At 34.4% G+C, this 15,458-nt stretch overlaps 1 protein-coding gene and 1 pseudogene across 1 annotated transcript; one reads left to right on the top strand and one right to left on the bottom strand.

Moving 5' to 3' along the window:
• On the top strand, positions 6,154 to 7,636 carry LOC104756760 (RING-H2 finger protein ATL47-like). Its single transcript, XM_010479404.2, has one exon. It carries the CDS (start codon positions 6,354 to 6,356, stop codon positions 7,494 to 7,496), a length of 1,143 nt encoding a protein of 380 aa, XP_010477706.1. The 5' UTR covers positions 6,154 to 6,353; the 3' UTR covers positions 7,497 to 7,636.
• Positions 8,281 to 9,894, bottom strand: LOC104756759 (annotated as a pseudogene).

Raw genomic sequence — 15,458 nt, 5'->3', positions numbered from 1 at the left:
GTAACCTTTGAAGATCCTCTTGTGTTGGTCGGCGTAGGTATTCAGCGCCAAACAAGTCAACTATCCCGACAACAAAATGTTCCAAACATTTACGAGCAGTACAAGCAGCAAGACGTATGTATTCGTCAACCGAGTCCGTCGCAGTCCCATAAGCTAAAAGTCGAATTGCTGCAGTACATTGTTGTAGGGGTGATAGACCATTGCGGAAGGTTGCATCCTTTTTTGGCTTAAAATATGGAACTTCTTCACTTAGACGATTCACAATACGCAAGAACAGCAGCTTGTTCATTCGAAATCGTCGCCGGAAGTGGTGAGCATTGTAAGTCGGATTATCTGAAAAATAATCGTTCCACAAACGTTCATGCCCTTCTTCTCGTTTTCTATCAATATATTCACGTGGTTTTCTTTCCACCGGCATAGCCTCTTCAACAGCTTCAAATTGGTTATTAAATTGCTCTTGAAAGTATTGGTTTAAACTATCATTATTGGGGTCATAATGGTAGTGAAAATTGTTGGAAGAAGATGCCATAGCAATGAAGAAAAGAAAGCAAATATTTGTGTTTGTACCAAACAAGTAATATTAAACACAAATATTAGAGTTTAGAAGGGAAAGAAATGTTTGTGTTTGATGAAAGAAAGAAATATATGTGTTTGGTGAGAGAGGGAAATGTGTGTGTTTGATGAAAGAAAGTATTATTTGTTTTGTTAAGAGAAATGTATGTTTTTGATCTTGTGAAACTTGTGGTCTTCTCATACATATAGAGTGATCAAACATCACGGGTTCAAGAGAAAGTATTCGTCAAGGCAAAGTAAACAACAAAAGATTCAGTCTAAACATATCACGGGTACATAATTCCAAAGAAACAAAAACAACAACATATCACGGGTTCAGAATTCGAAGAAAAAACAACAACCAACATATCACGGGTTGCAAATGATGGTCCTTTCCGTCAGCTGGTTGACGTTGTCCGTCAGCTGGTTCACGCGGTCTTTGAGCTGAATCACGTGATCTTTGAGTTGGATCACAAGTATCTTGAGCTGGATCATTTGGTCGTTCAGCTGGATAACTTGCTCCTTCAGTTGGATCACTTCTTCCTTGGGTTGAGCTTCACGGTTCCGCAGACTATGTAATGGACCAGCTTCACGGTTCAATGGTTGCGGTAATGGACCAGCTTCACGGTTCAATGGTTGCGGTTCATAGTAAGCGGTGTCAGCCTCATCATCTGTGTCGGAACTATAGTTTAAGGGGCTGTTTATGCCCTCGTCATAGTCAGAGAACATGTCTTCCTAAACCTGAAACCAAAACATATACGCGAGATTAGAAGCCAAAACAAACCAAAAATTTGGCATTAAAAACATCAAATGAAACATACATAAGCCGATTTATTAAAAACATCAAATGAAACATACATAAGCCGATTTATTAAAAACATCTAATGAAACATACATAAGCCGATTCATTAAAACATCAAATAAAACATACATAAGCTGAGTCATTAAAAACATCAAATAAAATCAAACTTAAAAGCTTGTTCATAAACATAATCAAGCATAAACCCTAAAGCTAAAACAGTTCAGCCATTAGCTTCTTCTTTAGCGTTTTTTCATCTTCATCTAGCGTTTCCTTCTTGGCAATGAGAGTGTCAAGAATCAGATCAGAAGTAAATAATGGACATTTAGTGTTTTAAATAATAGACCAAAGAAAATCACAACTAAACAACTAACATAGACCATCGCATTTTACACCTATAGCCTATACTAGCAAAACTAAACTAACATAGACCATCGCACCATCACAAAAACAAAGCAAACAACACTTTCAAGGAAACTACAACCACTAAAAATGTCTTAATAATCAGTTACTACACAACTAATTTCAGTTTTGTTACCATCACAACTAAAGTTTTGTTACCATTACAACTAATTCCCAAAACATTTTCTAAAACCAGTTTACCATCACAACTAAACATCAAACATTTTTGAAACGTAACCATCACAACTAAAAATCAAACAATTTTTAGAAACCATTTTTTGAAACAAGTTTACCTTTAACTTGCGAGTAATGAATTTATTCACAATCAAACAAAAGAACAAACCATTTTTAAGAGACAAACCATTTGACTAACCTTTTACTTGCGAGTAAGGAATGTTGTTGTTGATGGTCCGACAGAATTTGCACGCGATAGCCTCACCTATATGCCTCATAAACAAACCGAAAACAAGCCACAATCAATTAACGTTTATCTATTAACCTGATAAACAAAATAATAGTAAGCTATACAAAATTGTCAGATTTAACAAAACATACAAAATTGAAAACCCTCACAATTTCAATCATACAAATCTATTAATTCACAATTTCAATACCCTAAATTGAAAACCCTCAAGCGAAACCCTCAAATTGAAAACCCTAAATCGAATCCCTAAAATTGAAAACCCTAAATCGAAACCCTAAAATTGAAAACCCTAATTCGAAACCCTAAAATTGAAAACCTAAATCGAAACCTAATTCAGAAATGAAATTAGGTTAAAATCGCCGAAGCTTACCTTCTCTATAAAGCCGGAGGAGACAGATCAGACGGAAGAGACAGAGAAGACGAGGAAACGAAGGAACCAAGGTTGACTTGGCGAGACAGAGGAGACGGTGGAGACGACGAGCTCGGTGGTCACGAGGAGACGAGGAGACGAGGACACGAGGAGAAGAAGAGATACCCGGAAGTGGTCGCAACAACACCGGAATCGGAGACGAAGGAAGGTATCGGAGTTTCGCGGTTTCGCCTCTCTTCGGAGAGAACAAGAAAAATAATTTTGGAAAACCCGAGTGAGTTGAAAAAAAATGATACAAACACAATATATTTTGCAACCAATGTCCGCAAGACACGTGCCCCGAAGATCACCCCAAGAACTGATCTTATTTAAGATCAGAAGGCCTGATCTTATAACTACTGTTCAATTTTTTCGAATTAAAATAAGCCCAAGATCAGGCCTTTGTTTCGCCGATAAATATGGCCTAAGAACTCTATCATATTTATGGGCTTCAGTTGGGCCTTCTCATACAAATCTCATATCTTATTTATGAAACGAAACCAATACATTCATTAATGAAATATTATTTTGTATATGAATATGAATATTGTTGAGACTGAGAGACACACAGGTGGTCACTAGACACAGCTTGTCGAAGTCCAAAGACATGCATCTATCTAATAGTTTCCCATCCGAGATTATAATTTTGGACATTTCTCTTGAGTCTTGACATCGAATTATTTTATTTTTTTGATAGGACCTTGAATTATTAAACTTATATGGATGATGGATCCTTTTGCGTCTTAGATTTAGGCAAGCTCGCGTAGGTCTAAGTGTCTAACGGAAACTAAAATGGCAACTACGTTTTTCAAACGACGTGTGTCGAAACGAAAGATAAAAACGAGATCTGTTGATTTTGTCCGAAAATAAAAGAACGAAGAAAGAAAACACACAGCAGGCAACCAAGGCTCATGACTCTTTGAAGACTGAAGAGGCACGGTGGATGAGTTGGCAAAACACATGCAAGTTATGGGTTGCACTTGCATGCGTTTCTAAATAATTTGGGATGATGTGACTAATCAAATAAACAACTGTTTGCAACAAATCCATGTCTTTTAATGTGCTATCTTATCATATATATTTATATATTATAGTCGCGTTTCTTAACCCATACATATAATTATTGTTTCACTTATTACTAACCTTTTATTGTTGTTTTACCATGTGAGTGTGTCATGTATACGTTACGAATATATAAGCAGCACGTTCGTTTTATGATAAAATGGGAAATGAAGTGGGGGGAATGATCATGAGAGTTTGATAAGAATATATGCAAATTAATTTGGAAGTGTATAAACAAGTTGAGTTTTAAGCAACTATAGTCCGACTCCGACTCACACATAAACTGACAGATTCGATCATGTAAGCATCAATAAAGTATTTTCGATTCTAATTAATGATTGGAATCCATACCAAAATGTTGTGAAAGTAATACTTTATTTTATGCTTCGACTAGAACGATGATCTTATGTCACTTGATTATTATATATTATGATTCTTTATTTTTTTTATAATTGATATCAATTGGTTATAATCTTCTCATTATATACTTTGAGATACAAATGTCTTAGAATAAATTGTTTCGAGATTTAGATAATGAAACAAATCATGTGATACTCGATCGATACTGCTGGAGTACTACCGCTAAGTGCTAACGAAGTAATTTACATATTAGAGAAACAAAAAAAGAGGGCCATGCAGATTCAAGAGTAATGAATGTATTTAGGCAATATGATCGGACAAATCGGAAAAGGTTCGTAGACACAACGAGGCCTAAGGCTAGATGGAACCCACATGGCGCAAAAGATTTGATCACATCAGCCACATGGATTAGGCCAAAACCCAATCGTTATTGATCACTGCCCCTCTGTAACACTTCTGTCTCTGTTGTACTCAGCCAACACAAACGCAAACGCACTTTCTTGTCAATCATCAATATTAACTATACATATTCGAGTGGGTTCTAATGTCAGTAGCTTATTCTAGATTTCTTTGGATACATTTATTAGTAGATATGTTTTATAGAATTGAATGATCTCCATACAAAAAAGTCACTCTTGTGTTTAGTTTTGTGTTGAAACAAACAAGTTAATTGACTAAAATTATAACCTAGTGATTGGTATTCGAGTTCCAATTTACATAACACATTAGTTGACAAAAAAAACCAAAAAGGAATTAGTGAATATATATACTTTTACCAATATGTACATTATATCAAATTTCGCGACAGAGTTTATTATACTCATATTTGGAACTATTTTTGTTTTCTAACAAGCAATGCACAACGAAACTACAAAAGGACAAAGACATCGAGCGTGTGGACAAAAACGATCATCGACGACAACAACAACAAAATAATATATAAAAAGCCCTTATTTATAAATAAAAATAAATTCAGAAGACCTTGGGAGCATATAAATATGGACCAGCCTTTCACGTCCATTGCATAATCACAACTCAGTTTCATAAGCAAATAGAAAAAAGGCAATGGAAGAGTCACGATCGTATAGAAGAAGGGAGAGGAAGAGGCAGACGAAGAAGTTAACGGGTCGTGGTTCAGGATGTCGATCCGGGTCGGTCCAGATGAAGATGAGGAAGCTCCGAGTGCTTATACCTGGCGGACGAAGATTGAACCAACCGGATCAGCTTCTATCAAAGACTGTTGATTATATCGTACATTTGGAGTTGAGGATTAAGTTACTTAAAGCCCTTTCTGATATCTACTCACTCTCTTAAACATTTTGATTAAGTCTTTTTAGTTTCGTCGTCGTCTTTCATTTTTTGTTATTCTAAACCAAATTTTTATCAAAAACTGTACGTAGAAAATTTTAATTACTTTGTTTTGTATGTTGGTTTTAGTTGGGCCTATGTTGGCAAAAGATTATCATATTTGGACCCTTTACAGCCCATGAATTGTCACCTAGATATTCTCTCAAAAGTGGTGATGATGACAGGCTTTTTCTTTATTTCACCGATTCCAAATTCCAATGTTAATTTTTTTTTTAAAAGGACTATTACTAGTTGACATTATACCATGTGATTGATTAATTGGTTACCTCTAAATTCAAAAATATTCATCTTTTTTTTGGTTGCTTCTGTTTGTTTAAACGAGTCCCTAGATACTAGTATTGAACTGACACTACTAGTTGTACTATTTAACTCTACTTTACTTGGAGTGATTCTTTTCTTCAGAAATTAATGGCAACGAATGATGAACGATTATTATGGACTCATCCCTTTTTTCGTTATTATTTAACGACCTTGTAAATGACCTAATTACCTACCATTGGATAATTAAATGTGTTAGTAACTTAGTATTAGGCTATTAGCTACTGAATTAATATAAAAAGAACAATTCTTGGGTTCACATATTAACATATTCAGAAGAAAAAAAACTCTATATTTTTTGGAAACTGCTATGCACCAGATCCCTGAATCAAGCACTCGGCTCCATACCCCAAAAAAAAAATGTAACTAGACACTAGTGGTTATTTATAACTTCATAATCAATTTAAGTGATTAATCATTTAATTAAAAGTAATTAATGTAATGACGGTAGTATAGCGCTCTCTCTCTCTCTATGTGACTCTGGTTTTGCCAAAATCTGTTTAGCAATCATTTCAGATTCCATGCTATACCTCTTTGACTCGATTAAGGAATATAAAAAAAAAATTGAGGGTTTATGATTAAACAAATCAGAGAGTGTGCTTAAACTTAAATGGTGTTGTGTCTCTCTCTGTTCTCTTCTTCATTCAAAAACCAAAAAAATGTCTGAGAAGATGATTCATCGTTTCCACGAGAATTTGAATCAAATCTCGCCGTCTTCTTCTTCTTCATCTCCTGCTCCTTCTCCAATTACTTTGAATCAATCAAACGATTCATCTTCCTCCGGTGGTAATCGAATAAGCCCCATCGTTCTGTTCATCATCGTTCTCGTATCCGTCGTCTTCTTAATCTGCAGCGTTCTACATTTGGTTGTAAGGTACTACTTAAAGAAGAAAAGATCGAGCCTTTCTTCATCACAGAACGAATCTGATCGAAACCCAGAATTCCCCGACTCCGATACTTACCAAAGACAGCTTCAGCAGCTTTTTCATCTCCACGATTCAGGTCTAGATCAAGCTTTGATCGATGCTCTTCCCGTGTTTCTTTACAAAGAGATCAAAGGTACGAAAGAACCATTCGATTGCGCTGTGTGTCTCTGTGAATTCTCAGAGGATGATAAGCTTAGATTGCTTCCCAATTGTAGCCACGCTTTTCACATTGATTGTATCGATACGTGGCTTCTCTCGAACTCGACTTGTCCGCTTTGTAGAGGCACCCTTTTCTCTTTAGGTCATCAGTTTGAATACCCTGATTTCAATTTCGGGTTTTTCGCCGGAGATGATGGAGGTGGTACTAGGGTTTCTCCGGAGAAGAAACAAGCTGAGAATGAGATTGGGAAGAGAGTGTTTTCAGTTAGGCTTGGCAAGTTTAGGAGCAGTAATATTAACAATGGTGAAGAGACGAGTGGTGGGTGTGTGAGTAGTAGTACTAGTAGCAATGTGAACAGTAATCTTGATAACAGAAGATGTTTCTCAATGGGGTCTTATCAGTACATAGTGGCTGAATCAGATCTGGTTGTGGCTTTGTGTCCTAATAATGAAGGTTTGAAGAATGTGAAAGAAGGAGAGAGTAATAATAATAGTAATGTGGAAGGGAAGAAGATTAATATGAGAAGTAAAGGTGAGAGCTTCTCTGTGTCGAAGATTTGGCAATGGTCTAATAAGAGATCAAAGTTTGCAAATCCATCAGAAACCAATCTTGTGGGTACTTCTTCTTCTTCTTCTTCTACTTATGCTTGTTCTGGATCTGGTAGTACAGTTTCTACTGGATTAGCATTGAATGGAAGGAGATTTCAGGGTCCTTGATTGAGAAGGGTTTTTTAGGTACAGAATCAAAAGGGTAGCTTATTTTCTGCTATTGGATTTAATTGAATCATTGATTCTGAGTTTTGATTTGAATTCATTTTGGTTAACACGATACTGTAGTGTTTCTTTTGTGTCTTTTATTGCTGAATCTCTCTCTCTGTTTGTGTGTTGAGAGGAATAAGCTTTTTGTTATTTGATGGTGTTATAGTGGTACTGTTATATGGGATGTTTCTAGTTCTAATCAAACTATGTTCATAAATCAGAGTCACAAAGTGTGAGAAACTTAATCTGAGTTTGTAAGTTTGAACTCGAAAGTAGATGAGGTTCTGAGATGGTTAACTCTAATTTGCACAACTTTTGATGAGTGTAGAGATTAAATTAGTTCAAAACTTTTCAGATAAAAGACGATTATACATGTGGGACAGATATTTAGAGCTTCATTACTCCAGCATCCCTCTCAAATTGCTCATGTATTAATTAATCATATAATATTAATACTAAACTAATTTAAACAACTCATTTAGAAACTTTAACAAATTATCCCTCCACTAGAGAAACTCACTTAGGTTACTTAATCATTTAAATATTATTTTTTTACATAAAATAGGAAAAATAAAATTTTACAAAATTCAGATCATCAAACATATTATACCTAAACAGAGAAATAACATAAGGGATGAATAAGACCAAATAGTAAATGATCACTTTGTTGAAATATTATGATCACTTTGTTGCTTGCAGGTGAGTAGCACTGCAAAAAATTTCTAAAGCACCTAAATCATAATATTTCAAAATCGATCGTTTCATAAGCTTAATATGTAAACATCACACCAAACAATAGAATTAACAAAATTAGTAAAAGAAAAAAAATTGAATGTAAGAAAACTCAAGCTCTTACAAGTTTGTTAAATTACAGTATTTATAATTTGTTTCTGACTTGGCCTCAGTATCAACAAGCTCTCACATTCTTTGGGTTCCACAACTTTTCCAGCCAACCTCCTTCGCCACCATCAAGAGCTTTCTTGTTCTTCTCTTCCTCGTCTCTAGAAGCTCCTTGACTCAAGCTCCTTGACTCTTAAGCGGAACCAACTGCGGCTTCTTGCCACCAACCCCAGGCGATGAAGCTTCCACAATCTTTGTCACCATATCAAACACATCACTCATCTTTGGACGCGCCTTTGGGTTCCTAGCAAGGCAAAGGTTGGCTACAACCGCTGGTTTCTGCATTGGCTTGATCATGTACTTCCCTTCTAACCTCGGATCTACTATGAGCCGGAACCCATTCTTTATGACCCTGCAAAAAACCAAAGCATGATGATATCCAAAGTTATATGATGATCCATTGATGAATGAGTGAACACTAACAGATTCTGTTAACAGAAGATGAAGAAACGTTACCTGCAACCCTCTTTTGCCGAGCTGTTTAACCGCAACTTCGATTTTCTTTGAAGGGTCTTCTAAGTTCTTGATCGTTCCCCAGTAGACACAACCGAACCCGCCTTCCCCAATCATACCAGACCTGCTGAAGTTCCTTGTGGCAGATTTGAGCTTGCTCTCTTTGCTTTTCCTTTACCTTGAATAACCCAATCATTGCTTCTGACCTCTCTTACGAAACTCACACACACCTGTGACAAAAATCGAAGAATGAATGATTGATTATATGGTCAAGTCAGATTAAGGATTTGAGATTTAGACTTAAAATACGCAAATGGTGGCAGTGTCCACATACCTAAGATGGTTCTTCACTGAACTTGAACAAGAATTGTTGTTATTCATTCCCCAACATTGGCAAGATAGATAAATAAATAGATGATACAGTCAAACATCTCATACCTTCTGATCCGCTAAAGATTTTGAATCTTCTAATATTTCCTCAGTAGACATTAAAACCAGACGATGATTGCTCAATGAGGGCAAACAGTTTTTGCTTAACATCCAAACCAGTCTCTGTTGGATCACATTGGATAAAGTAAGTTGTTTTCATGCGCTTCACACGAATATACATGGCATGCAAACAAGATTACACAGACTAATCAATACTACAACCAACATGGACCAAATCTAGTCTTCTTCGATTGATTAAAGCAAAATCCAAGAAGAACAGTAAGCTGGAATTAAGAAGGGGATAACATGTTATCAGTGCAAAAAATCTTCACTTTCCCGGTATATTAAGCAAAGAACGATCAAGTAAAGAGATTGAATGTACTAAGAACAATCAAACTGAACCAACGAAGTAGAAACATACCATGGAAAGACAAGGATGAACAATTCACTCTTCTTCCGCTGCCGATTCCGATCAAAATCTGTTACCCAGATGCCAGAAAAGAGAAATTATTAGACTTTAAGCAACAATTCACAAACCCCAAAGAGTGAATTTAGACAAAGAGATGATCTTGTTATCCACCAAATCTGTTAACCACCAACAAACCTCTAGATTTAGCCAAAAAATTCAACAGATTCACATGAATCGATTGAATTTCCTGAATTTTGGAACGAGAGAGAAGAGAGAGAAAGTCAGGAAGAATGAAAGAAGAAAGCAAAGAAAAAAATTATTTTATATTTATGCGTCTACCAATGGGCTTACGCATGTCGCGTTTCTCAAAGGGTTGTTCAGTTGCTTCCCAAAACAACGATACTCAGTTTCTTGGACTCGAAAATAGGTTTTTTATTGGGAAATTGGGGCCCAATACTGAGAGTAATTCAAAAAGTACTCCCAAGTAAAAATGGTCTCTGAAAATTAGAAACTCAAATAGTGAAGTCAAATATATTATTTCTCTTGTGAAGTTTTAGAACTTATAAAGAGTATCCAAAAATGGGATGAAATCATTATTGGTAGGGAAAAATAATGATAACCCATATTTGTATTATTCTCTAAAAAGAGCAAAGAGAGCATTCGAGTGAGTTAGGTGAGGAACCCTCACAATGATCTCCATAGTTGTTTTGATAATAATTACGTCAAGATGATTAAAGTCACAAGTTGTTTTAAATTCATATCCAACAAATCAAATAAACATCTATCTACCCATTTAATATTTGTATAATGATTTTTATAGTTATCTTCATAATAATTACGTCAAGATGATATTTCCATAGTTATTATTTTTGCAATTGCAACTATTTTGAATGCCTCAAATAATAAAAATTCACTATGCAATAAACAGCTATATACCTATTTAATATTTGTATGATGATCTTTATAGTTATCTTCATAATAATAACGTCAAGATGATATCTTAATTTGCAAGTTGTCTTCAAAATTCAAATCCAACAAAACAAAAGAGCATCCACTATTTGGTAAAATCATATACAACACATGTTCTAATGTTTCTATGTCGGTGTTGGGTAATTTATATCAGATTATAAGCATTGACTTCAAATAAAACATATGCGATGATCATCAAGCAAGACTTGTAAGATGACATCTCAAGTCGCAAGTTGTCTTCAAAATTCAAATCCAACAAAACAAAGGAACATCCACTATTTGGTAAAATCATATACAATATATGTTCTAATGTTTCTATGTAGGTATTGGGTAGTTTCTATCAGATTATTAGCATTGGCTTCAAATAAAAGATATGCGCTGATCATCAAGCAAAACTTGTAATAAATGCAAATTACCAATATCTGAAATCCAAAATTCCTTTCCTTTGCAAGACCAAGCTGTAACTGTAGTAGAGTTACATCATGGGTTATGAATCACCTTTCTTAGACACAAGAGAGTCAAATAGCTTTTTTTATCACTTTCCGACATCAAACATCGAAACTTTTGTACAAAAAAAGGACCCCAAAGACCTCAAATCCCAAAGAAATGCTATAAGGTAACTATTTTGAATGCCTAAAATATTAAAAGTTTACTATGCAAATAAACAGCTATATACTCATTTAATATTTGTATAATGGTCTTCATAGTTATCTTCATAATAATTAAGTCAAGATAATATATTCATAGTTTTTATTTTGGCAGTTGCAACTATTTTGAATGCCTAAAAGAATAAAAATTCACTATGCAAATAAACAGTTATATACCCATTTAATATTTGTATAATGATCTCCATAGTTATCTTCATCAATATTTCTGTTAAGATGATATCTCAAGTCGCAAGTTGTTTTCAAAATTCATATCCAACAAATCAAAGGAACATAAAATCATATACAACACATGTTCTAATGTTTCTATGTCGGTATTGGATAGTTTCTATCAAATTATTAGAATTTGCTTCAAATAAAAAATATGCGTTGATCTTCAAGCAAGACTTGTAATAAATGCAAACTATCGATATCCAAAATCCAAAACTCTTTTCCTTTGCAAGACCAAGCTGTAACTGTAGTATAGTTACATCATGAGTTTTGAATCAATTTTCTCATACACAAGAAAGTCAAACTTAGCTTTCTTGTCACTTTCCGACACCAAACATCAAAACTTTTGTATAAAAAAAAGGACCCAAGAACCTCAAATCCCAAACAAAGACTATAAAGTAACTATTTTGAGTGCCTAAAATATTAAAAATTTACAATGCAAATAAACAGCTATATACCCATTTAATATTTGTATAATGATCTCCATAGTTATCTTCATAATAATTACGTCAAGATGATAAATCCATAGTTATTATTTTTGCAATTGCAACTATTTTTGAATGCCTAAAATAATAAATATTCACTATGCAAATAAACAGCTATATACCCATTTAATATTTGTATAATGATTTACATGTTGGGTTTTCTAAACCCAAGTCAAGCCCCATTAGTATGATATTGTCCGCTTTGGGCCGATATGGCAAATCCCGCACGGATTTGTTATTGAGCTCTTTCCCAAAAGGTCTCATACTAAGTAGTTTTGGACTTGGCTTATTTATTAGAAACTTCTTTTCTAGTCTTCCGATGTGGGACGTTGGTTTGTATCCAACAATACTCCCCCTCAAACCAAGGACCACGAACCTTAGGTCTCCCTTTCAGCGAAATCTTGTCACCATTAACTTGGTGCTTCCTTATTCACAAGGTACCTTTCTTATTGTGTCACATTGAGGAGCTTCTCCCACACTAATCATTAATCCCATACCCACTTTTTAGGTCCATTTATTTCAACCTAGGCTCTGATACCAGTTGTTGGGTTTTCTAAACCTAAGTCAAGTCCCATTAGTATGATATTGTCCGCCTTGGGCCGAGATGGCAAAGCCCGCACGGATTTGCTATTGGGCTTCTTCCCAAAAGGTCTCATACTAAGTATGTTTGAACTTAAACCTTCCGATGTGGAACGTTGGTTTGTACCCAACAATACTCCATAGTTATATAATTATGTCAAGATGATATTTCAAGTCGCAAGTTGTTTTCAAAATTCATATCCAACAAATCAAAAAGGAACATCTACTCAGATATAAGGCCCTAAAGTTTCTGGTAGACAGCCAAAATTCATTATTCATATACTCAGAGCGCATATGCATTTTGCACAATTCGTTATTTAAGTTACGATGCTGACGAGTTGAGATAAAAACAGATAGCACAAATTCGTTATTTAAGTTACGATGGAATGAATAAGTTGGAGAATTATTAAGGAAGAGTGCCATATATATGGGTTGTTGAGAGTTGTTAGAAGTCTAAGGATTAGCGGTTTACCTTTGCTTGTAAAATTAGGCTATTACGTAGAGGTAAAGCCTATGTTGTAGTTGTTAAACTAGAGCTTTTGAGTGAGAGACTGTGAGTAATGAGCAAGAAAAAAAAAACCTTGTTATAAGTTTGTATGTGTGGTCAATGTAGTTGTACATGAAAGTATGAAATTAAAAAAATATTCTGAGTAAAACCGTTTGTTAAAGAAAGAGTGCAAGTAAACTTACCAACACCAAAAGTTCAACAAATACTCATTGCACATTTTTTAAACCAACAAGAAATCCCAAGAATCAAAAGCATCTGCATATTAATCATGGAGCAAATGATGAGTTAAGATTGCCGCTGATGCTCACCGTTATTGGATCTTCATTTATTACCAAACATCCCCACATTGTTAACCAACATATCACCATATTCCCCAATGCACCATACCGCCACTCGAATAAGAGTCTCATGGTTATATTCTCAACGAGACCATATTAATTAGGAAGGGTTTATTACGACTGATTGAGGTCTAAACACAATCTAACATTAGAACGTAGCTACCTGTTCCGAATATGTCAAGACTGCTTTGTATAATGCCCTAACTGTATATCCATGAATGATGGAGCTCTGATAAATCATGCATTGCTTATGACAAACTTTCCAGCCTATTAACATGGAATTGGAATAAGGACATTACTTTACGACCGCTACAAAATAAAAAGTGCAGATTACGATTCAGTAGAATATTGATTCAAGTCTGTCTATTGATTCATGGAATAGAATATATTCTTATCTACGTAGTTTATCAGACTTTTGAACAAAATAACAATTTCTGAGTCATAAAGTAGAAATAGATAAGTGTTTTATAAATGAGTCCTAAACAATTCACGACATGCTAATGAATTAAAATTCATTGCCATTTTTGAGTTAAGAAATGTGATGTACATACACAAAGTCTCATTTCCAAACTCAACAATCACTTTCACTATATCATTGAACTCAAATTAGATAATTTTTTTATTATTATTATATCAAGACTCCCTCTAGTAACTTAAAAAAAAAAAGACATTTCTCACAAATTCTCATATATATTCATAAGTAATTAACACCATTTGATATTTTGTTTTATTTTCAGTGAGTTGTGCAGAGCTATAATTTGTTTCCCTCAACAAATATTATATATGTGTGGATCAAAATGGATATTTGATGGAAATGCAAGTGGTTTTGACTAAAATGAATATCACTGATATCTGAAAATGCGATGTATATATATAATAGCAAACCCATTTTTTTGTGTCAATTTTTAATCCAACGGATAAAATTAGTTTCAGTTTTAATCCAACGATTTAAAATTATTAATCGTGTCTTTTCGTCGCACCCCCATCTTTCAAAAGTCACACCTCTTAGTCTTTGCATCTCTTTGTTGTACCTCCTGGTTTCAAAAATCACATCCATTAATTTTTACACCTTTTAAATCACACCTCCTTAGTCTTTGCATCTCTTTGTTGTACCTCCTGGTTTCAAAAATCACATCCATTAATTTTTACACCTTTTAAATCACACCTCCTTAGTCTTTGCATCTCTTTGTTGTACCTCCTGGTTTCAAAAATCACATCCATTAATTTTTACACCTTTTAAATCACACCTCCTTAGTCTTTGCATCTCTTTGTTGTACCTCCTGGTTTCAAAAATCACATCCATTAATTTTTACACCTTTTAAATCACACCTCCTTAGTCTTTGCATCTCTTTGTTGTACCTCCTGGTTTCAAAAATCACATCCATTAATTTTTACACCTTTTAAATCACACCTCCTTAGTCTTTGCATCTCTTTGTTGTACCTCCTGGTTTCAAAAATCACATCCATTAATTTTTACACCTTTTAAATCACACCTCCTTAGTCTTTGCATCTCTTTGTTGTACCTCCTGGTTTCAAAAATCACATCCATTAATTTTTACACCTTTTAAATCACACCTCCTTAGTCTTTGCATCTCTTTGTTGTACCTCCTGGTTTCAAAAATCACATCCATTAATTTTTACACCTTTTAAATCACACCTCCTTAGTCTTTGCATCTCTTTGTTGTACCTCCTGGTTTCAAAAATCACATCTATTAATTTTTATACCTTTTAATTTCACACATCTATGTGTTACACCTCTTTGTTGTACCTCCATGTCTCACATCTATTAATTTTTACACCTTTACATTTCACACCTCTATGTCTTACACCTCTTTGTTTATTATATAAAAACTTTTCTTGACTACATAAACAAGTTTCGAAAAATTATTATCTGAGTACTAAAGAATTGTATTATTGAAGTATTTTTTTAACATTCAAGCATCAATCTCTACTTCAAGGTAATTTAATATTTTTG

This window comes from Camelina sativa, chromosome 17 (assembly GCF_000633955.1).
Source record: "Camelina sativa cultivar DH55 chromosome 17, Cs, whole genome shotgun sequence".
Taxonomy (NCBI): domain Eukaryota; kingdom Viridiplantae; phylum Streptophyta; class Magnoliopsida; order Brassicales; family Brassicaceae; genus Camelina; species Camelina sativa.
The sequence above is the reverse complement of the archived record's forward strand: the minus strand, read 5'-3'. Positions and strand labels throughout refer to the sequence as shown.